Genomic DNA, 23,795 nt, shown 5'->3' on the forward strand with positions numbered 1-23,795 from the left:
ATGTCTATAATGTTTACTCCTTGTGATTGTATTGTTTGTGACAACAAATGTTCGTTCAATTTTTTAAAACATTGACCGACACTAGCACATTTATGGTATTGACCTTTACCGAAATGGATAAGGGGATGAATAAATTTGTATCAGTTTCCTACCTGTGAAAGAATAAATAATCTAACTTCATTGAATATACACTTAAAATTCATATTAAATAAACAACGTTGTAACACTGTTAAGTAATTAGATCATTAGTCAAAATTACGTGACGATTCAAACAGACAGGGAAGTCTTGGATTCAAAATTGTTTTTAATATTATCAATCTTAGCTGAGATTAATTATAGAAAGCAACATTAGTTCAAAATAATCGTTGTGCGTATTTAGTAAAATGGTTTTGTCTTGTAGCGTATGTACTGTTCATGGTCTGATGTAAATTAATGTAAAGTGGATCATTTATCGCACTTATGTCTTCAGCATCACCTAATCGTTTCGTTTTTTATCGTTTATGGTTTCGTACCCAATTTACTTTATATTTTATACGTAACTAAGTAAAATATAAACTTAATGTAAATATTTCATTATAATTGGAAAAAGCAAACGAATAAAATGTGTATCGTTAATGAAGTGGTAATTTTATATTCCAGTTATATACAATTAGGAACTATTCAGTATCTTTATAGTAAGAATTTCAGGATAGGATGACGTAGCCTCCTCCTTTCTCTTGCTAAATGCTAAAGAAGATGGATGTCTCCCTTATTTTATCGAGGTACAGGTGTACATACAATTCTTCTAAATCAATGTATTGTAAAATCAATATATTTTGTTCTTAATGTGAAAAATGATTATTGCACTGGGTTAGCAAGATTTAGAGTGTATTACCTCTTAATTCATCAGTTTTGGGACTTTGTGTGTAGGGATGATGCTAGGGACAGGGCCGTACTCAGCTTTGGCGGGCCCCGGAAAAAATGTTCGGCCGGGCGCCGTCATGACCCGCCGCCACCCACCTCCGTACAGGCGTGGCGGGGGCCCGGACCCCTGGGGGCCCGAGCCCCGGTAAAATTGTCCGAAAAACCGGTCTGAGTAAAGGCCTGGCTAGGGATTTTATGATTTTACGACTATTTTATGATGTCCTAGGAGTTAGGAGGGGAATTTTTATAGTTATGAAACGTAATAGGTAATCAATTTTTGTTTAAATATAGTACAGAGTATGGCGGGCTATATCTTTCTCCCTCGAGAAATATGTTTAACGTAATACATTTTTTAGTTTTGACAAGTTACATTTCGGTTTCACTAAAATCTGTGGCTAGCAGTATAGTACTGAGGTTAATAATGTATTACAAATTATAACGAATTCTCATGCCCGTTTAGTACTCAAAATTAATAATTTTTGTAATGTGCATTACAATAGTCTAGTTTAAAAGCGCTCATTATGATAAAGTTTTCATATTTCTTATCGGCGGGCGGTGTACAGTTTTTATCAAGTACAGGTTCTAGTTAAACTTTTCCAAACCAGCATACTTAATTTTGGAGGTATCCTTTTCAGAAGATCTCTTATAGCATGTAATTTTGTGTTATAAATTGAGCATCTGAACTGAATTAAAACACTCAATATAGTTTTTAAACACATTATCTTATAATTCGAGTCCACAAATAATAGTCAAATAATAGTTTATATGATATTTGTTCCTTTAAACAGTAATATGATCGTATCCTGTATTTAAGTATGACGATGCAGCCCCCACTTAACCAATGTTCACAGTCACTATTACATAATAAACATTTCATGTGTATTTGTTTAAATTTTACAAATGCCACTTTTCACTACCAAACTTCCAAAACGTCTGCCGTCTTGTAGTTTACTTCATTACGAAGATTGAGTTTTTTGTTTATTTTATTTTGTGTAAACCAACATTAAAAAAACCTGAATAGGTAACTAATAAAACTATACATATATACTAAATAACGGTCTAATATTTAAACTATAATTTGCATATTAAATAATTTTTAATATATTTATGTTTGCCACTTGTATTTTATAAGCCCTTTAAAATGTTTAGATAGTTTAATAATTTTTTTCTATTTGTTTGATCTATCTTTTAAGTGCGGTTTTATTAGTCGTGGCTTTCTTCAATTCACAATTTTTTTTCTATTAGGCTTAGCCTTGGAGGTTACCTCCTTAAGCATAAATTATTCCCCAGTTAGTTAAAATTTACCCAGAATTTGCTTTATGTTCCCCATTTATAGGTCAGACTAATATCTCTTATGTTAGAAATGTTTCGGCTGAAACATCTAAAATTAGATTATTATCATAACACAAAAGTCAAGATATTACCTAACAATAACGTATGTAAAGACATATGTTTGCCCCTTCCTAGTAAAATATTAAAAGAAATATATTTGTATCTACAAATGGAACAATGGAAAGGACGTTATCTCCTTGGGGAAAAAATTTTCTTGCAATATATGCTGCCATTATGCGCTCTGGATTTAACTGAGTGCATGAATATCTGTGTTTACATGCTCATTAAACTACACACAATATGATTTATATTATTTCAAAATATTATTTTAATAAAGTAGGGAATTATAAGTTGATGAATCGACAGAAGGGTTTTACTTAGATGAGTCGTGGTTAACTGAGTGCATGAATATCTGTGTTACATGCTCATTAAACTACACACAATATGATTTATATTATTTCAAAATATTATTTTAATAAAGTAGGGATTTATAAGTTGATGAATCGACAGAAGGGTTTTACTTAGATGAGTCGTGGTTAACTGAGTGCATGAATATCTGTGTTACATGCTCATTAAACTACAACACACAATATGATTTATATTATTTCAAAATATTATTTTAATAAAGTAGGGAATTATAAGTTGATGAATCGACAGAAGGGTTTTACTTAGATGAGTCGTGGTTAACTGAGTGCATGAATATCTGTGTTACATGCTCATTAAACTACACACAATATGATTTATATTATTTCAAAATATTATTTTAATAAAGTAGGGAATTATAAGTTGATGAATCGACAGAAGGGTTTTACTTAGATGAGTCGTGGTTAACTGAGTGCATGAATATCTGTGTTTACATGCTCATTAAACTACACACAATATGATTTATATTATTTCAAAATATTATTTTAATAAAGTAGGGAATTATAAGTTTGATGAATCGACAGAAGGGTTTTTACTTAGATGAGTCGTGGTTAACTGAGTGCATGAATATCTGTGTTACATGCTCATTAAACTACACACAATATGATTTATATTATTTCAAAATATTATTTTAATAAAGTAGGGAATTATAAGTTGATGAATCGACAGAAGGGTTTTACTTAGATGAGTCGTGGTTAACTGAGTGCATGAATATCTGTGTTACATGCTCATTAAACTACACACAATATGATTTATATTATTTCAAAATATTATTTTAATAAAGTAGGGAATTATAAGTTGATGAATCGACAGAAGGGTTTTACTTAGATGAGTCGTGGTTAACTGAGTGCATGAATATCTGTGTTACATGCTCATTAAACTACACACAATATGATTTATATTATTTCAAAATATTATTTTTAATAAAGTAGGTATTTATAAGTTGATGAATCGACAGAAGGGTTTTACTTAGATGAGTCGTGGTTAACTGAGTGCATGAATATCTGTGTTACATGCTCATTAAACTACACACAATATGATTTATATTATTTCAAAATATTATTTTAATAAAGTAGGTATTTATAAGTTGATGAATCGACAGAAGGGTTTTACTTAGATGAGTCGTGGTTAACTGAGTGCATGAATATCTGTGTTACATGCTCATTAAAACTACACACAATATGATTTATATTATTTCAAAATATTATTTTAATAAAGTAGGGAATTATAAGTTGATGAATCGACAGAAGGGTTTTACTTAGATGAGTCGTGGTTAACTGAGTGCATGAATATCTGTGTTACATGCTCATTAAACTACACACAATATGATTTATATTATTTCAAAATATTATTTTAATAAAGTAGGGAATTATAAGTTGATGAATCGACAGAAGGGTTTTACTTAGATGAGTCGTGGTTGCGAGATGAGGAATGGATATCAGCAGGTAGGTAGGTTGCCATTAGCTACGCCGACATCAAGCGATGGCAGTCGGGGCCGGGCGTATCAGCCACCGTTTTTAGCAAATGGACCGGCTTGCTGGCTGTTTTAATAGCCTCCCACCCCATTGTACCGCTACTTATTGCTCTTTGGTTTCACATTCCACAGTTCCGTTGACCGTTTCATTCCCACTGACGGCCGATCAAAACGGAACAATGCTTTCCTCTGGCTCATTGCGTTCAAAGTGACTGCGTTCTTGTAACATGTAAAACACACACGTGTTGTTGTTTAGTTCGTACGACGTAGGCACACATATATATGTGCTGAGTTACAGGCCCCACAGTGAATTAACTCGTACATAGATTTTGCTTATAATTCATATCTTAAACTCGTCTTAGTTTATAAGAAGGAGCCATATCGGCTAAACTTAAACCTTTCATATATTTACCGCTCTTAAAAATTAACTGAAGAATATCGTTAATAGTATGGTAACATGGTACCACATAATCAGTTTTTGCTGGATGCCTCAAATGTAAACTTACTTTTGGCTTAGTATCTAACAACGATCTGGGAAACACAAGTCCACATCAGAAATGCAATTGCCATGTTTTCAATAATTTGTAATTAGGTATTTTTATTGTAAATAATATGTGGATGAAGGGTTTCTTTGATTATAATTGTAAGTTTTGTTCCATGACAAAATTACATTATATTCATGAACAAATGGAAAATAATTAATGACAGATAATTATACTGCTTTGATAGACCGTACAAATTCAACTTTCCTTCTGCGATTTTGGTTGAGTAGAAAAACAACACCAATATTGATCGTGTATTATAAATGAGAATAGAATCCTGTAGAAAACAATTTTATAGAACTAAACTATTATTAAGAAGTTCTTGTTGTGTTTTTGTGGAGAAAGGTAGCCTAAATAAAAAAAAACGTATTTAGATTAAGTGAAATCTTTTAAAATCATTTAAAGTTTTTTAGCGATAACTAAAACATTTACTTGGATTCACAAAGATGTGCTGTACAATTTTCAATCCTCTTAATATAATTTTGGTTTTGAGATGAAAAAGCAAAGCCATAATTTGGTAATTAAATATGTGATACTTTTTTTCATTTAATATTCTTCTCAAGAGTGTTTTAAAATGATTCGCACATTTGTTAAATTTCTTATGTTAGCAGAAAAAACATTTTAACAACTCTGAAAACAAAAAATATCATTATAATGTAGATACAGAGCACGGGATATCTGTAGTTCCTTTGTTTAAAGTTTAATATTGACGATGGAAGGTTTGAAAGGATAATATGATTTCGGACATTTGTCAGCTTTATATGTTTCACAACACTACGTTTCGAGGTTTAAAATCCATCCTCTTCTACAATTGTAAAAAATGTAATCATAAAAAGTACTTAAAACCTACCACCTCTTGCAAAGGACTGCCACTAATAAAATAAAAAAAATATAAAAATTATCATATCATAAAACATCTTGAAGGGTTGCACATACGCCAAGAGTGCAAAAGTGATTGTATATCACTGACAAGAGAATACATGTTTACCATTTCCTATAGTATCGTGGCGTGTCATCTGAGACAGGAAGGCGATGGTCTGACAGGAGAAGGGCAAAAGCAATCACCTCTGACGATAATAATACCATTATGCCCTATGTTTTGGTCCTAATGTAATGACCTAATAGACCTAAATATCATGTCGTGAGTACAAATTTTGTTGGTTGAGGTTTGTTTGATTGTTAAAATCTTTTAAGGTTTCATAGTTTGTTCCTTTTTAAAGTTGTTAACATTTTAAAACTGGCTTCAATGGGCTATTAAATCTTTTTTAATTTAATAGTTGTATTATTGTAGAAGACACATTTCGCGAATGTCATGTATAGTAAGTTCATTGAGGTTCCTTATACTCGAAAAATTGTCCTTATCCCAAGAAAATCATGCAATTTATTTTTATTCATGAAAGCTAGTACATCCACCTAAAAAATCTATCCTAAGGAGAATGATTTTAACAACTTATTTAGGCATAAATGATTATCTATTTTGAAGTTGGAATCTTGTATGTATATATAAACACACACATATAATTTCAATAAACATTTAATCACAAAAAGTACTTGCTCCGCCGGGATATATATATATATATATATATATATATATATATATATTAGCGTGAGCCATTACTTATTGATTGATAACCTGAGGTATTATTTACTGTATATGTGGTGAAGCATTGTCTCTTCTATCTTACCTGCCAGTTTAGAGGTAAAATAAATACACTGTAGTGGTAGTCTGTGGCTGTGGTGGATCGAGGAATACCCAAGGCTCTGGGCTAGGTCTGTTTTAGCCAATAATCAATGGATTACTTGGTCAGTTCTGTTATTTGTTCAACCTATACATGTATTTTTTCGTGACACATACTACATTTTATATAACGTTCCTTACTTACTATCTAACAAATCAAATGGTGAAGTTTGAAGGAATAATTTATGCCTTGTTTATGAAATTATTTATTTATTTGAAGGTATTTTGTATGTTTATTTGTATAAATGGGGAACTATATGATTTCTTCACCAATAAATATTTAAAAGGAGTCTTGATGCAAAACATTTTTTTGCCAACCAGTACAGTAACAGCAGTTACAGGTTTATTTTGGTAAATGTACGCAGTTAAGTTGTAAACCTTTAGGTAATGAAATCGATTTTAGGCTTGGAAATTATTTTTTCTGTATTAAATTCACAGCTCTTTAAAAAAACTTCACTAAAATAAAAGGAAAAATAGAAACATTGTTTTATTACTCCACGTGACATTACAAGCATTTCAACTCTGAAATTCAGGCAATTTTGTAATCAGTAAAAAAAGTTGAAGATGAAGATGTAAAAAATTTGCAATATTTGTATGAGGTGCACATTTGTAAGATGTGTGCTTCAGGGAGTGACATATTTTTGTCCATTCACGACTTAAGGTTATTATTATTTTTGTTTAACTACATGTTTTTAATATTTTTCGAAGCGAAATTAAACTTGTTTTAACTAAAATCATCTTACTTCCTGAAGCTTCTATCGCTTCTTATTTGGGCCTGATCTGTGGTAACTTTTTCCTTATCTTGGCGATGTTAACTTATGTACATTTATGTGAGAAACCATCAAAGATATCTGAACAATTTTTTCATTAAGTTTTGTACTGGGCTTTTTACTATTGGATCTACAGCGAGTGGAGTTTAAAAAATACAGTTTTTCGATACTTTTTTGGATTTAATGTGCATGGTAACATTATTGTATTGTTTAGTTAAATTATTAAATAACGTTTTTAATAAAAACCCAAATTATTTATACATTATTTTATCAACTTAGATAACACTTTCACCACAAAATTACAAAAAAAGAGTGATAAGATATATTTACTTGTTCAGGAAAGGTACATATTTGCAAAAGAACTAAACCTGTAAAAAGCAGAAGCAGCTTACTCAACTGGTAAAATCACTTTAACCTTGTTAAACATATATATGTTTTCACCCTTCCCGAAATCGCAAAAAAATACACCATTTATCATTTTAAAGATGGGATTCCGGGCTGCAATATTGAACAAAGAACAGAAAGTAGATTATTTTCTCAATATTTTGAAAAGTGACACTCTTAACATTAAGCATTGTTTGAAACCCAAAAACCAATCGCACCATCTTAAATATTTTTATACTGATATATCTAATTCATTACTGGTCTTAGAACATCTACATTAGACCTCAGCGAATTCGGGTCATTTTTTAATGTTGCAAATACCGCAAACTATGAATTTTGACTTCCACAAATTGGTGAATCGGATAAAATAAAAACTAAAGTTACATTTCAGGAGTTCACCATTGGTCAGGTATAAAAATATTCTGAGACGCAATACATATCGAGCGAGTTATGGACTCCATAAGACTTTGCCCATTTATGGTGATATTCGTATTACCATTCCTCATCAACTACTGAGGAGGCCAGTTAAAAATGTCTCTAGGCTATATACATAGCCAAGCCTACTAAAGGTTAGGTTGTGTGTAGTAGTAGGTTGCACTTGCAGCAGATGTGTCATCAGCTCTATTTGTTAAACTTTCCTCGCCAATACTCAACATTAAATATTATAATTGGATCCCTAATTGGCATGTATGTCAATAAAATAGACATCTAAAGAAATTGAAAACATGTCAAGTCAACTATTTTATAGTTTGGAATTGATTACAGTCAATACATGAAATAATAAACTTACCTTTTATTGAAGATGTAGAAGGCTTTGTTATCATGTCTACCATTAGTAGACCTCTTGAAGCCATTTTTAAATGTTATACTACTTCTGATTACATTGAATTATCCAAAAGAAAAAACATAACCTATAAGAACAAAGCTGAAACACCAATACACAATAAGCAGCTGACCAAGATGCTAATATTACTATTTTCTGACATTGAACAGCTGATTTAAATAATCAGTGAGGCAACTCATGAGTAACAAAATAACTTTTATAATAGCTCATGTTATAGAACAACAAGAACATTATGTTTTTAAACTAATGCCTTGAAATGTTATAAACATAACATCACATTGTTTTGAAATGTTATAAATTTACCATGAACTACAAAACATCCCAATAAAATCATCGTATCTCAAGATACGATGTTATTATTGGGAAACATAGAATTGTTAGAAAAGATATGATGTTTTATTTTTATTAATTAATTTAAAAACAAAAGGCAGTTTTAACACAGAATTTATACATAAAATAGAAGATTGTCTTCTTCAGTGTTTATAGTAAAAATATAAAAAAAACATAAAATTTGAGTTACGATGTTCTTATTCGGAGGCGTCGATATATATGTGTATACAAATTTATAGCTTAATTATATATAATTACTTAATTTTCATTGTCATTGTATTTAAAAAAGAACTTTTTATACAGTATGCAATGTACGTATGACATACATATATTATAGCGTATTTGATTATACAGGCAAATTTGTGTATAGCAATAATATGTTTTTAATTACAAAAGTAATTTGAAATGTTTTATTTATGATGCATAAACTAGAAAGGGGTAACAGTATTAAGCAGTATTTACATTACCATTTACTGATTGCACGTCCCAGCTGAACACAACCATGGGACCAGCTGCCAGGGCCTGGAAGAATGAAGAAGACGAACTCCTAGAGGGCATCCACCCCAACAACCACCCTTAATTTGGCTGGGGGTGTGTGACGTCGGGGCCCATGTTCCCGCCGCCGTCTGGAAGTACTGGAGGGGGAGGTCAGCAAGGTGAGCGCCCGAGGCGGTGTGTACGTGAGAGGACTCCGGCGCGAGCGGACGTCCGAGCTCCCTGAGGGCCGATCTAGTGTAGGGCTTAGCCTAGTGATGGTCGTGACGCGTGGTGTCCATGGGTTCGGAAGTGTTGTTGTTTAAGTTAATAAAGTTGCTGTAATCTGAGCTGCGTTTGGTTCCTGAGTACACCCCCTTCGCCCCAGCTGAGCAGGAGGCGTGACAGAATGGCTTATAATCCGCTTACCACGCTCAGTGTGTTTCCCCTTTTATCTGGGGTTACTGTAACTTCATCAGATCTTTCCAGTTTATTGGACGCTGTCCTAACCCACATATCAGTTATGCTTAATGTATCTAAGTACATTGTTTTGCATACTTGGATAGAGGTGTTTTGAACTGGAATAGTATATTTAATTGAATAATTTCTTCTGGAATCTCTATTTTCTTTGGTGGTTGCAGTTTTTTTGTCTGTCTTGGTAGCAGTTTTTACTATGAAATCCCACTGCCTCGTATGATTGCCTAATTTCCAAAAGTTTTCAAAGATAACAAGGCGTTGTTCTTGGTTTACCCTGGTTTGGCATTTCAATCGGCATTTTTCAATGCAACCAACACCCATTGTTTTAGCCGAAGCAATTTTTTTGGTAGTAGGGCTAACATATTCCAAGCCAAGGTTTTTCAATCTTTTGGCTTTGACACTTTGCCAATTTTCAACAGAAACACTCCTTTTTTGCCAGAACAAGTTTTTAGCACACGTACACTTTGTTTCCTTTTTTTATTAGTATTGGTACAATCGACTTCTGGTAAATCAGTAATATTTGTGTTCTGATTTTCTTTCCTACCATTGGAGGAGGAATCTTGAGTGTTGCTTTGATGAGCCAGTGGCAGGGGATTGTTTGATTGGCCTGTTAGAATAGTAGCTTTTTTGCTACTTGGAGCAAATAATTGTCTACTGGCTTTTCTTTTATTACTTCTTTTAATGCTGCTAAACTCATTCTCTGATTCATCACTTTCTTCACCAAACGGCTCCCAATCTGAATCATCCCAAAATTCCTCTTCGTAGTCATTTATATCTTCTATAAAATTTTCAACAATTTCTGCAGTTGCAGCCTGCTCTGGATTTAGAGGTTATGAGCGGAGATTATTATCCATCTCGAGGCAAGTTAAGTTGTCTTGGTTAGTCTGATAGGTAGGCCTACTGCCAGGTTCATCTTCAAAGAGTTCATCCACACATAAAAACGAATCTTTGTCATTTGAGCACTGATCTTGTTGAGAATCTGAAATAAAATATAAACTACAGTGACTAATAAAGCTCACAACTAATAAAAGCATGTTAATTTATTCTGTGCCACATGCTTCAAAATCATTAATATGTGAGTACTCAACAGTGACTCCTCCTGGAGATTGAAAATCGGCTTTGTGACTAGACTAGAAAAATTTTATATATCCTGTTAAACTTAACAAATTTACTTTTCCCCATAGAATTAGGTAGGCCTGTAGTATTTTGTAGTAGAACTAGGCTGCACAAAGAATATGCCCATTTATGTGAGAAGCAAAAGATACTCAAATATTAAGTACTCCGCAAAACAGTATCAGCAATTAATAAAATTGTTTTATATTAATATATTTTGTTTGATGATAACATAAATAAGCCATTATTTGAACGATATTTCTAGTAGGAAAAACTGATTAGTGGTTTTGTAGGCATTAACTAGTTATGGATCTTAAAAGATAACGTAATATAAAAGGATGTGTTATATAGCATTTAAGACTTTGCCCATTTATGGTGATATTCATATTACCATTCCTCATCAACTACTGAGGAGGCCAGTTAAAAATGTCTCTAGGCTATATACATAGCCAAGCCTACTAAAGGTTAGGTTGTGTGTAGTAGTAGGTTGCACTTGCAGCAGATGTGTCATCAGCTCTATTTGTTAAACTTTCCTCGCCAATACTCAACATTAAATATTATAATTGGATCCCTAATTGGCATGTATGTCAATAAAATAGACATCTAAAGAAATTGAAAACATGTCAAGTCAACTATTTTATAGTTTGGAATTGATTACAGTCAATACATGAAATAATAAACTTACCTTTTATTGAAGATGTAGAAGGCTTTGTTATCGTGTCTACCATTATTAGACCTCTTGAAGTCATTTTTAAATGTTATACTACTTCTGATTACATTGAATTATCCAAAAGAAAAAACATAACCTATAAGAACAAAGCTGAAACACCAATACACAATAAGCAGCTGACCAAGATGCTAATATTACTATTTTCTGACATTGAACAGCTGATTTAAATAATCAGTGAGGCAACTCATGAGTAACAAAATAACTTACGATGTTATTATTGGGAAACATAGAATTGTTAGAAAAGATATGATGTTTTATTTTTATTAATTAATTTAAAAACAAAAGGCAGTTTTAACACAGAATTTATACATAAAATAGAAGATTGTCTTCTCCACTGTTTATAGTAAAAATATAAAAAAAACATAAAATTTGAGTTACGATGTTCTTATTCGGAGGCGTCGATATATATGTGTATACAAATTTATAGCTTAATTATATATAATTACTTAATTTTCATTGTCATTGTATTTAAAAAAGAACTTTTTATACAGTATGCAATGTACGTATGACATACATATATTATAGCGTATTTGATTATACAGGCAAATTTGTGTATAGCAATAATATGTTTTTAATTACAAAAGTAATTTGAAATGTTTTATTTATGATGCATAAACTAGAAAGGGGTAACAGTATTAAGCAGTATTTACATTACCATTTACTGATTGCACGTCCCAGCTGAACACAACCATGGGACCAGCTGCCAGGGCCTGGAAGAATGAAGAAGACGAACTCCTAGAGGGCATCCACCCCAACAACCACCCTTAATTTGGCTGGGGGTGTGTGACGTCGGGGCCCATGTTCCCGCCGTCTGGAAGTACTGGAGGGGGAGGTCAGCAAGGTGAGCGCCCGAGGCGGTGTGTACGTGAGAGGACTCCGGCGCGAGCGGACGTCCGAGCTCCCTGAGGGCCGATCTAGTGTAGGGCTTAGCCTAGTGATGGTCGTGACGCGTGGTGTCCATGGGTTCGGAAGTGTTGTTGTTTAAGTTAATAAAGTTGCTGTAATCTGAGCTGCGTTTGGTTCCTGAGTACACACCCCCTTCGCCCCAGCTGAGCAGGAGGCGTGACAGAATGGCTTATAATCCGCTTACCACGCTCAGTGTGTTTCCCCTTTTATCTGGGGTTACTGTAACTTCATCAGATCTTTCCAGTTTATTGGACGCTGTCCTAACCCACATATCAGTTATGCTTAATGTATCTAAGTACATTGTTTTGCATACTTGGATAGAGGTGTTTTGAACTGGAATAGTATATTTAATTGAATAATTTCTTCTGGAATCTCTATTTTCTTTGGTGGTTGCAGTTTTTTTGTCTGTCTTGGTAGCAGTTTTTTACTATGAAATCCCACTGCCTCGTATGATTGCCTAATTTCCAAAAGTTTTCAAAGATAACAAGGCGTTGTTCTTGGTTTACCCTGGTTTGGCATTTCAATCGGCATTTTTCAATGCAACCAACACCCATTGTTTTAGCCGAAGCAATTTTTTTGGTAGTAGGGCTAACATATTCCAAGCCAAGGTTTTTCAAATCTTTTGGCTTTGACACTTTGCCAATTTTCAACAGAAACACTCCTTTTTTGCCAGAACAAGTTTTTAGCACACGTACACTTTGTTTCCTTTTTTTATTAGTATTGGTACAATCGACTTCTGGTAAATCAGTAATATTTGTGTTCTGATTTTCTTTCCTACCATTGGAGGAGGAATCTTGAGTGTTGCTTTGATGAGCCAGTGGCAGGGGATTGTTTTGATTGGCCTGTTTAGAATAGTAGCTTTTTTTGCTACTTGGAGCAAATAATTGTCTACTGGCTTTTCTTTTATTACTTCTTTTAATGCTGCTAAACTCATTCTCTGATTCATCACTTTCTTCACCAAACGGCTCCCAATCTGAATCATCCCAAAATTCCTCTTCGTAGTCATTTATATCTTCTATAAAATTTTCAACAATTTCTGCAGTTGCAGCCTGCTCTGGATTTAGAGGTTATGAGCGGAGATTATTATCCATCTCGAGGCAAGTTAAGTTGTCTTGGTTAGTCTGATAGGTAGGCCTACTGCCAGGTTCATCTTCAAAGAGTTCATCCACACATAAAAACGAATCTTTGTCATTTGAGCACTGATCTTGTTGAGAATCTGAAATAAAATATAAACTACAGTGACTAATAAAGCCCACAACTAATAAAAGCATGTTAATTTATTCTGTGCCACATGCTTCAAAATCATTAATATGTGAGTACTCAACAGTGACTCCTCCTGGAGATTGAAAATCGGCTTTGTGACTAGACTAGAAAAATTTTATATATCCTATTAAACTTAACAAATTTACTTTTCCCCATAGAATTAGGTAGGCCTGTAGTATTTTGTAGTAGAACTAGGCTGCACAAAGAATATGCCCATTTATGTGAGAAGCAAAAGATACTCAAATATTAAGTACTCCGCAAAACAGTATCAGCAATTAATAAAATTGTTTTATATTAATATATTTTGTTTGATGATAACATAAATAAGCCATTATTTGAACGATATTTCTAGTAGGAAAAACTGATTAGTGGTTTTGTAGGCATTAACTAGTTATGGATCTTAAAAGATAACGTAATATAAAAGGATGTGTTATATAGCATTTAAGACTTTGCCCATTTATGGTGATATTCATATTACCATTCCTCATCAACTACTGAGGAGGCCAGTTAAAAATGTCTCTAGGCTATATACATAGCCAAGCCTACTAAAGGTTAGGTTGTGTGTAGTAGTAGGTTGCACTTGCAGCAGATGTGTCATCAGCTCTATTTGTTAAACTTTCCTCGCCAATACTCAACATTAAATATTATAATTGGATCCCTAATTGGCATGTATGTCAATAAAATAGACATCTAAAGAAATTGAAAACATGTCAAGTCAACTATTTTATAGTTTGGAATTGATTACAGTCAATACATGAAATAATAAACTTACCTTTTATTGAAGATGTAGAAGGCTTTGTTATCGTGTCTACCATTATTAGACCTCTTGAAGTCATTTTTAAATGTTATACTACTTCTGATTACATTGAATTATCCAAAAGAAAAAACATAACCTATAAGAACAAAGCTGAAACACCAATACACAATAAGCAGCTGACCAAGATGCTAATATTACTATTTTCTGACATTGAACAGCTGATTTAAATAATCAGTGAGGCAACTCATGAGTAACAAAATAACTTACGATGTTATTATTGGGAAACATAGAATTGTTAGAAAAGATATGATGTTTTATTTTTATTAATTAATTTAAAAACAAAAGGCAGTTTTAACACAGAATTTATACATAAAATAGAAGATTGTCTTCTCCACTGTTTATAGTAAAAATATAAAAAAAACATAAAATTTGAGTTACGATGTTCTTATTCGGAGGCGTCCGATATATATGTGTATACAAATTTATAGCTTAATTATATATAATTACTTAATTTTCATTGTCATTGTATTTAAAAAAGAACTTTTTATACAGTATGCAATGTACGTATGACATACATATATTATAGCGTATTTGATTATACAGGCAAATTTGTGTATAGCAATAATATGTTTTTAATTACAAAAGTAATTTGAAATGTTTTATTTATGATGCATAAACTAGAAAGGGGTAACAGTATTAAGCAGTATTTACATTACCATTTACTGATTGCACGTCCCAGCTGAACACAACCATGGGACCAGCTGCCAGGGCCTGGAAGAATGAAGAAGACGAACTCCTAGAGGGCATCCACCCCAACAACCACCCTTAATTTGGCTGGGGGTGTGTGACGTCGGGGCCCATGTTCCCGCCGTCTGGAAGTACTGGAGGGGGAGGTCAGCAAGGTGAGCGCCCGAGGCGGTGTGTACGTGAGAGGACTCCGGCGCGAGCGGACGTCCGAGCTCCCTGAGGGCCGATCTAGTGTAGGGCTTAGCCTAGTGATGGTCGTGACGCGTGGTGTCCATGGGTTCGGAAGTGTTGTTGTTTAAGTTAATAAAGTTGCTGTAATCTGAGCTGCGTTTGGTTCCTGAGTACACCCCCTTCGCCCCAGCTGAGCAGGAGGCGTGACAGAATGGCTTATAATCCGCTTACCACGCTCAGTGTGTTTCCCCTTTTATCTGGGGTTACTGTAACTTCATCAGATCTTTCCAGTTTATTGGACGCTGTCCTAACCCACATATCAGTTATGCTTAATGTATCTAAGTACATTGTTTTGCATACTTGGATAGAGGTGTTTTGAACTGGAATAGTATATTTAATTGAATAATTTCTTCTGGAATCTCTATTTTCTTTGGTGGTTGCAGTTTTTTTGTCTGTCTTGGTAGCAGTTTTTACTATGAAATCCCACTGCCTCGTATGATTGCCTAATTTCCAAAAGTTTTCAAAGATAACAAGGCGTTGTTCTTGGTTTACCCTGGTTTGGCATTTCAATCGGCATTTTTCAATGCAACCAACACCCATTGTTTTAGCCGAAGCAATTTTTTTGGTAGTAGGGCTAACATATTCCAAGCCAAGGTTTTTCAATCTTTTGGCTTTGACACTTTGCCAATTTTCAACAGAAACACTCCTTTTTTGCCAGAACAAGTTTTTAGCACACGTACACTTTGTTTCCTTTTTTTATTAGTATTGGTACAATCGACTTCTGGTAAATCAGTAATATTTGTGTTCTGATTTTCTTTCCTACCATTGGAGGAGGAATCTTGAGTGTTGCTTTGATGAGCCAGTGGCAGGGGATTGTTTGATTGGCCTGTTAGAATAGTAGCTTTTTTGCTACTTGGAGCAAATAATTGTCTACTGGCTTTTCTTTTATTACTTCTTTTAATGCTGCTAAACTCATTCTCTGATTCATCACTTTCTTCACCAAACGGCTCCCAATCTGAATCATCCCAAAATTCCTCTTCGTAGTCATTTATATCTTCTATAAAATTTTCAACAATTTCTGCAGTTGCAGCCTGCTCTGGATTTAGAGGTTATGAGCGGAGATTATTATCCATCTCGAGGCAAGTTAAGTTGTCTTGGTTAGTCTGATAGGTAGGCCTACTGCCAGGTTCATCTTCAAAGAGTTCATCCACACATAAAAACGAATCTTTGTCATTTGAGCACTGATCTTGTTGAGAATCTGAAATAAAATATAAACTACAGTGACTAATAAAGCCCACAACTAATAAAAGCATGTTAATTTATTCTGTGCCACATGCTTCAAAATCATTAATATGTGAGTACTCAACAGTGACTCCTCCTGGAGATTGAAAATCGGCTTTGTGACTAGACTAGAAAAATTTTATATATCCTGTTAAACTTAACAAATTTACTTTTCCCCATAGAATTAGGTAGGCCTGTAGTATTTTGTAGTAGAACTAGGCTGCACAAAGAATATGCCCATTTATGTGAGAAGCAAAAGATACTCAAATATTAAGTACTCCGCAAAACAGTATCAGCAATTAATAAAATTGTTTTATATTAATATATTTTGTTTGATGATAACATAAATAAGCCATTATTTGAACGATATTTCTAGTAGGAAAAACTGATTAGTGGTTTTGTAGGCATTAACTAGTTATGGATCTTAAAAGATAACGTAATATAAAAGGATGTGTTATATTAGCATTTAAGACTTTGCCCCATTTATGGTGATATTCATATTACCATTCCTCATCAACTACTGAGGAGGCCAGTTAAAAATGTCTCTAGGCTATATACATAGCCAAGCCTACTAAAGGTTAGGTTGTGTGTAGTAGTAGGTTGCACTTGCAGCAGATGTGTCATCAGCTCTATTTGTTAAACTTTCCTCGCCAATACTCAACATTAAATATTATAATTGGATCCCTAATTGGCATGTATGTCAATAAAATAGACATCTAAAGAAATTGAAAACATGTCAAGTCAACTATTTTATAGTTTGGAATTGATTACAGTCAATACATGAAAATAATAAACTTACCTTTTATTGAAGATGTAGAAGGCTTTGTTATCGTGTCTACCATTATTAGACCTCTTGAAGTCATTTTTAAATGTTATACTACTTCTGATTACATTGAATTATCCAAAAGAAAAAACATAACCTATAAGAACAAAGCTGAAACACCAATACACAATAAGCAGCTGACCAAGATGCTAATATTACTATTTTCTGACATTGAACAGCTGATTTAAATAATCAGTGAGGCAACTCATGAGTAACAAAATAACTTACGATGTTATTATTGGGAAACATAGAATTGTTAGAAAAGATATGATGTTTTATTTTTATTAATTAATTTAAAAACAAAAGGCAGTTTTAACACAGAATTTATACATAAAATAGAAGATTGTCTTCTCCACTGTTTATAGTAAAAATATAAAAAAAACATAAAATTTGAGTTACGATGTTCTTATTCGGAGGCGTCGATATATATGTGTATACAAATTTATAGCTTAATTATATATAATTACTTAATTTTCATTGTCATTGTATTTAAAAAAGAACTTTTTTATACAGTATGCAATGTACGTATGACATACATATATTATAGCGTATTTGATTATACAGGCAAATTTGTGTATAGCAATAATATGTTTTTAATTACAAAAGTAATTTGAAATGTTTTATTTATGATGCATAAAACTAGAAAGGGGTAACAGTATTAAGCAGTATTTACATTACCATTTACTGATTGCACGTCCCAGCTGAACACAACCATGGGACCAGCTGCCAGGGCCTGGAAGAATGAAGAAGACGAACTCCTAGAGGGCATCCACCCCAACAACCACCCTTAATTTGGCTGGGGGTGTGTGACGTCGGGGCCCATGTTCCCGCCGTCTGGAAGTACTGGAGGGGGAGGTCAGCAAGGTGAGCGCCCGAGGCGGTGTGTACGTGAGAGGACTCCGGCGCGAGCGGACGTCCGAGCTCCCTGAGGGCCGATCTAGTGTAGGGCTTAGCCTAGTGATGGTCGTGACGCGTGGTGTCCATGGGTTCGGAAGTGTTGTTGTTTAAGTTAATAAAGTTGCTGTAATCTGAGCTGCGTTTGGTTCCTGAGTACACCCCCTTCGCCCCAGCTGAGCAGGAGGCGTGACAGAATGGCTTATAATCCGCTTACCACGCTCAGTGTGTTTCCCCTTTTATCTGGGGTTACTGTAACTTCATCAGATCTTTCCAGTTTATTGGACGCTGTCCTAACCCACATATCAGTTATGCTTAATGTATCTAAGTACATTGTTTTGCATACTTGGATAGAGGTGTTTTGAACTGGAATAGTATATTTAATTGAATAATTTCTTCTGGAATCTCTATTTTCTTTGGTGGTTGCAGTTTTTTTGTCTGTCTTGGTAGCAGTTTTTTACTATGAAATCCCACTGCCTCGTATGATTGCCTAATTTCCAAAAGTTTTCAAAGATAACAAGGCGTTGTTCTTGGTTTACCCTGGTTTGGCATTTCAATCGGCATTTTTTCAATGCAACCAACACCCATTGTTTTAGCCGAAGCAATTTTTTTGGTAGTAGGGCTAACATATTCCAAGCCAAGGTTTTTCAATCTTTTGGCTTTGACACTTTGCCAATTTTCAACAGAAACACTCCTTTTTTGCCAGAAACAAGTTTTTAGCACACGTACACTTTGTTTCCTTTTTTTATTAGTATTGGTACAATCGACTTCTGGTAAATCAGTAATATTTGTGTTCTGATTTTCTTTCCTACCATTGGAGGAGGAATCTTGAGTGTTGCTTTGATGAGCCAGTGGCAGGGGATTGTTTGATTGGCCTGTTAGAATAGTAGCTTTTTTGCTACTTGGAGCAAATAATTGTCTACTGGCTTTTCTTTTATTACTTCTTTTAATGCTGCTAAACTCATTCTCTGATTCATCACTTTCTTCACCAAACGGCTCCCAATCTGAATCATCCCAAAATTCCTCTTCGTAGTCATTTATATCTTCTATAAAATTTTCAACAATTTCTGCAGTTGCAGCCTGCTCTGGATTTAGAGGTTATGAGCGGAGATTATTATCCATCTCGAGGCAAGTTAAGTTGTCTTGGTTAGTCTGATAGGTAGGCCTACTGCCAGGTTCATCTTCAAAGAGTTCATCCACACATAAAAACGAATCTTTGTCATTTGAGCACTGATCTTGTTGAGAATCTGAAATAAAATATAAACTACAGTGACTAATAAAGCCCACAACTAATAAAAGCATGTTAATTTATTCTGTGCCACATGCTTCAAAATCATTAATATGTGAGTACTCAACAGTGACTCCTCCTGGAGATTGAAAATCGGCTTTGTGACTAGACTAGAAAAATTTTATATATCCTGTTAAACTTAACAAATTTACTTTTCCCCATAGAATTAGGTAGGCCTGTAGTATTTTGTAGTAGAACTAGGCTGCACAAAGAATATGCCCATTTATGTGAGAAGCAAAAGATACTCAAATATTAAGTACTTCCGCAAAACAGTATCAGCAATTAATAAAATTGTTTTATATTAATATATTTTGTTTGATGATAACATAAATAAGCCATTATTTGAACGATATTTCTAGTAGGAAAAACTGATTAGTGGTTTTGTAGGCATTAACTAGTTATGGATCTTAAAAGATAACGTAATATAAAAGGATGTGTTATATAGCATTTAAGACTTTGCCCATTTATGGTGATATTCATATTACCATTCCTCATCAACTACTGAGGAGGCCAGTTAAAAATGTCTCTAGGCTATATACATAGCCAAGCCTACTAAAGGTTAGGTTGTGTGTAGTAGTAGGTTGCACTTGCAGCAGATGTGTCATCAGCTCTATTTGTTAAACTTTCCTCGCCAATACTCAACATTAAATATTATAATTGGATCCCTAATTGGCATGTATGTCAATAAAATAGACATCTAAAGAAATTGAAAACATGTCAAGTCAACTATTTTATAGTTTGGAATTGATTACAGTCAATACATGAAATAATAAACTTACCTTTTATTGAAGATGTAGAAGGCTTTGTTATCGTGTCTACCATTATTAGACCTCTTGAAGTCATTTTTAAATGTTATACTACTTCTGATTACATTGAATTATCCAAAAGAAAAAACATAACCTATAAGAACAAAGCTGAAACACCAATACACAATAAGCAGCTGACCAAGATGCTAATATTACTATTTTCTGACATTGAACAGCTGATTTAAATAATCAGTGAGGCAACTCATGAGTAACAAAATAACTTACGATGTTATTATTGGGAAACATAGAATTGTTAGAAAAGATATGATGTTTTATTTTTATTAATTAATTTAAAAACAAAAGGCAGTTTTAACACAGAATTTATACATAAAATAGAAGATTGTCTTCTCCACTGTTTATAGTAAAAATATAAAAAAAACATAAAATTTGAGTTACGATGTTCTTATTCGGAGGCGTCGATATATATGTGTATACAAATTTATAGCTTAATTATATATAATTACTTAATTTTCATTGTCATTGTATTTAAAAAAGAACTTTTTATACAGTATGCAATGTACGTATGACATACATATATTATAGCGTATTTGATTATACAGGCAAATTTGTGTATAGCAATAATATGTTTTTAATTACAAAAGTAATTTGAAATGTTTTATTTATGATGCATAAACTAGAAAGGGGTAACAGTATTAAGCAGTATTTACATTACCATTTACTGATTGCACGTCACGTTAGTTATCAAAAGCCTAAAAGGAGGGTTTAAAAAGTTTTAGAATGCCTGTGTTGTATATTTAAACAGGTCTAAAATAAATTAAACTAAATTATTATTTTATTTGTAACTAACTTTTTTTAAATAGCGCTTGGAATAAACATAAATATGTTTATAAACCCATGGGATTACTCGAATAGAGTGAAAGGTGTATGAAAGCTGGGTTCAATTTCAAACAGATCTCCCTTAGGAGAACTACAACGTTGTTAATCCGTCCTCTAATTTGTAACGCGTGGCAGTGTACATTTAGTATATTGCTCGGTTTGTAGGAATTGCATTTTGTCTCTAAGTTAGTGAAATTTAGACGATTTACATTAGCAGTCAAGAAAAACGTTGTCTAGATATTAAATATATCTCTACTAATATTAGGAATACAGACACAGGAGTATAGTGTCTAAGGAGGAAATGGTTAAACAAATTCTTATCCCTGTATTGGCTACTGTATATCAATAGGTCTAAGTGGTCCAAAGCTCATTATTTTAAAAATGTCAGCGTTTCTAGTAAGCAATATGAAGAACTTATATTATTATTTGGGTTTAAAGCTATAATCTGCATGCATATTTTTCATTAATATATATGGGCTGTGAGTAAATAAATAGTAATTAACTTAGCATAATTATCGCAAAGCCAAGTACTTTTAATTTAAAATTTTTCAACTTAGTTGGAGACATAGGGAAATGAAAATGATACTTCATTACAGTAGTACAATTAAATCGAGTTTACAACAGACAGACTGAAGGTAAGATCTTGTTATGTGTATCACGAGACATTCGTACATTTCTATCAAGGAACCTATTCTACTTGTATCCTGCAAACAAATGCCTTTAATTTCCTTCTTGGTTTGTTTATGGTACTCAATCTACATTAAATTGTAAGGCATTATATATAACATAAGAAGGAAAATAAATGGCTTAACTAATTGTGGCCTTTTTCCTGAAATTTTACAGACATATTGTACGTAAAATCCAAAGAATATTATAATTACAAATTACAATAATTTTATTTAGGATACATAAAAACTAAGATGGATGTATATATTTTATATTATTTAAATATTCTGTCATAAAAATGTATTAAAAATCGCATTTACAAAATTTCAAAATTTAAAACATTATATATTCGCCAGTTTAGGTTACTAAAAACGAGTTTAAATCAGGTTTCTTGATTGGGTGAACTCATCTCACGGTCAGGATGCAGATGAGATAGACAAAAACAGGCTGCAATAACCAAACGTGAAAAACTATCTTTAATAATCGTTATTCAACCTTAGTAATAGATTAGTTATATTGTGATTGATAGCGATTTAATATATAAGCAATGCCCATGCAAGCAATTATATTTAAATGCTGCGGAATTTTATTGGCATTTAACATTATAAATTTTAACATATTTGTTATTAATTCGTTCTTTAAAACATATGTAATAATATAGTAAGTAAATTTTTATTCATAAATTATCATTATAAGTTTATCATATTAGTTAGTTTTAACTCATTAAACTTACGTCTAACAATGTATTTAGTCTAAATAATAAAGCAGTTTTATAAATTACGACTACACATATATTCGGTTGCTAAAGTTCTAATTTACGTTTGTTTACAGTTGTTCTAGTTCTCGTAGTACATATGCCAAGACCAAAGAGATACTAGCTTTTGATAAACAAATATATTACAGCTTCATAGAAGTCGTTGTCTGGCAAACTGTAAGTGCCCGACAGTGTTAGTAAATGTAGTATATACCATTTTGTTTACTTCCATCAGACTGTTTCTACTGATCTAATGAGAACTATTTTATAATGAGATACATCTTCTTTGATAAATTAAATTGAATTGTGTAAAGTTTTAATAGCTTTTAACATAATTTTTATAATTCTTATAGAAATGCCTATCTTATATATATAAAAATCTTGAGTCACGATGTATGTTGCCAATAAACTCCAAAACGACTGAACCAATTTCAATCAAATTTCACATTTATCCGTAATTTAGTCTAACTTAGAAGATAGGATAGTTATTATCTGAATTATTCGCTTATGTCGTGAATATAAACGAATAAAATGAAGAAAAGTTTTCAAAGCGCCTGCACATTATAACCTGCAATTACGAGATAGATACGTATATTAAACAGTGAAACACTATTTGAAGGCGCTAAGTTATGATGTATAATTGTCTAAACTAAATTTTTGGTTGAACTTAAAGGTTGAGTGGTAGACCACTTTGTAATAAAATACATTATGCATGTACAATACATTTTTGACATATTTTCTTGATCGTGACATCAAGGTAAAATCTACATCGGGGTTGGAAATATAATTTACTTCAACCAGAAATGCTCATACGCGGGCAAAACTTACGAAAAGCGTGCGAAGCCGCGGGAAACAGCTAGTTAAATTATAATTTTCTTGAAAACAAAACAAAAAAAACTATTCATTTTAATCTTTAATCTTGCAACCTTAATGGCTTTCAAAAGAAACATTCTATTTTTATTCTAGTTTAACCAGTTACAAAATGTATAGTTTGCATTAGTATTTTAAAGAGTGTATTTTATCACAATGCTGCAATATCGTGTAATATATGCATGAAAAATATTATTA

The 23,795-nt window shown here is 32.9% G+C and overlaps 1 protein-coding gene across 1 annotated transcript; it reads right to left on the reverse strand.

The window, feature by feature from the left end:
- Positions 1 to 10,521: 10,521 nt before the first annotated feature.
- LOC124371101 lies at positions 10,522 to 20,486 on the reverse strand. Its single transcript, XM_046829414.1, has 8 exons — positions 20,444 to 20,486; positions 19,546 to 19,623; positions 19,189 to 19,461; positions 16,559 to 16,636; positions 16,202 to 16,474; positions 13,579 to 13,656; positions 13,219 to 13,494; positions 10,522 to 10,670 (listed from the first exon to the last, which is right to left on the reverse strand). The coding sequence occupies exons 1-8, from the start codon at positions 20,484 to 20,486 to the stop codon at positions 10,522 to 10,524; spliced, it is 1,248 nt and encodes a 415-aa protein (XP_046685370.1).
- Between the last annotated feature and the right edge of the window lie 3,309 nt (positions 20,487 to 23,795).

The sequence above is a fragment of the Homalodisca vitripennis genome, unplaced genomic scaffold (assembly GCF_021130785.1).
Source record: "Homalodisca vitripennis isolate AUS2020 unplaced genomic scaffold, UT_GWSS_2.1 ScUCBcl_938;HRSCAF=3914, whole genome shotgun sequence".
In the NCBI taxonomy this organism is placed as follows: domain Eukaryota; kingdom Metazoa; phylum Arthropoda; class Insecta; order Hemiptera; family Cicadellidae; genus Homalodisca; species Homalodisca vitripennis.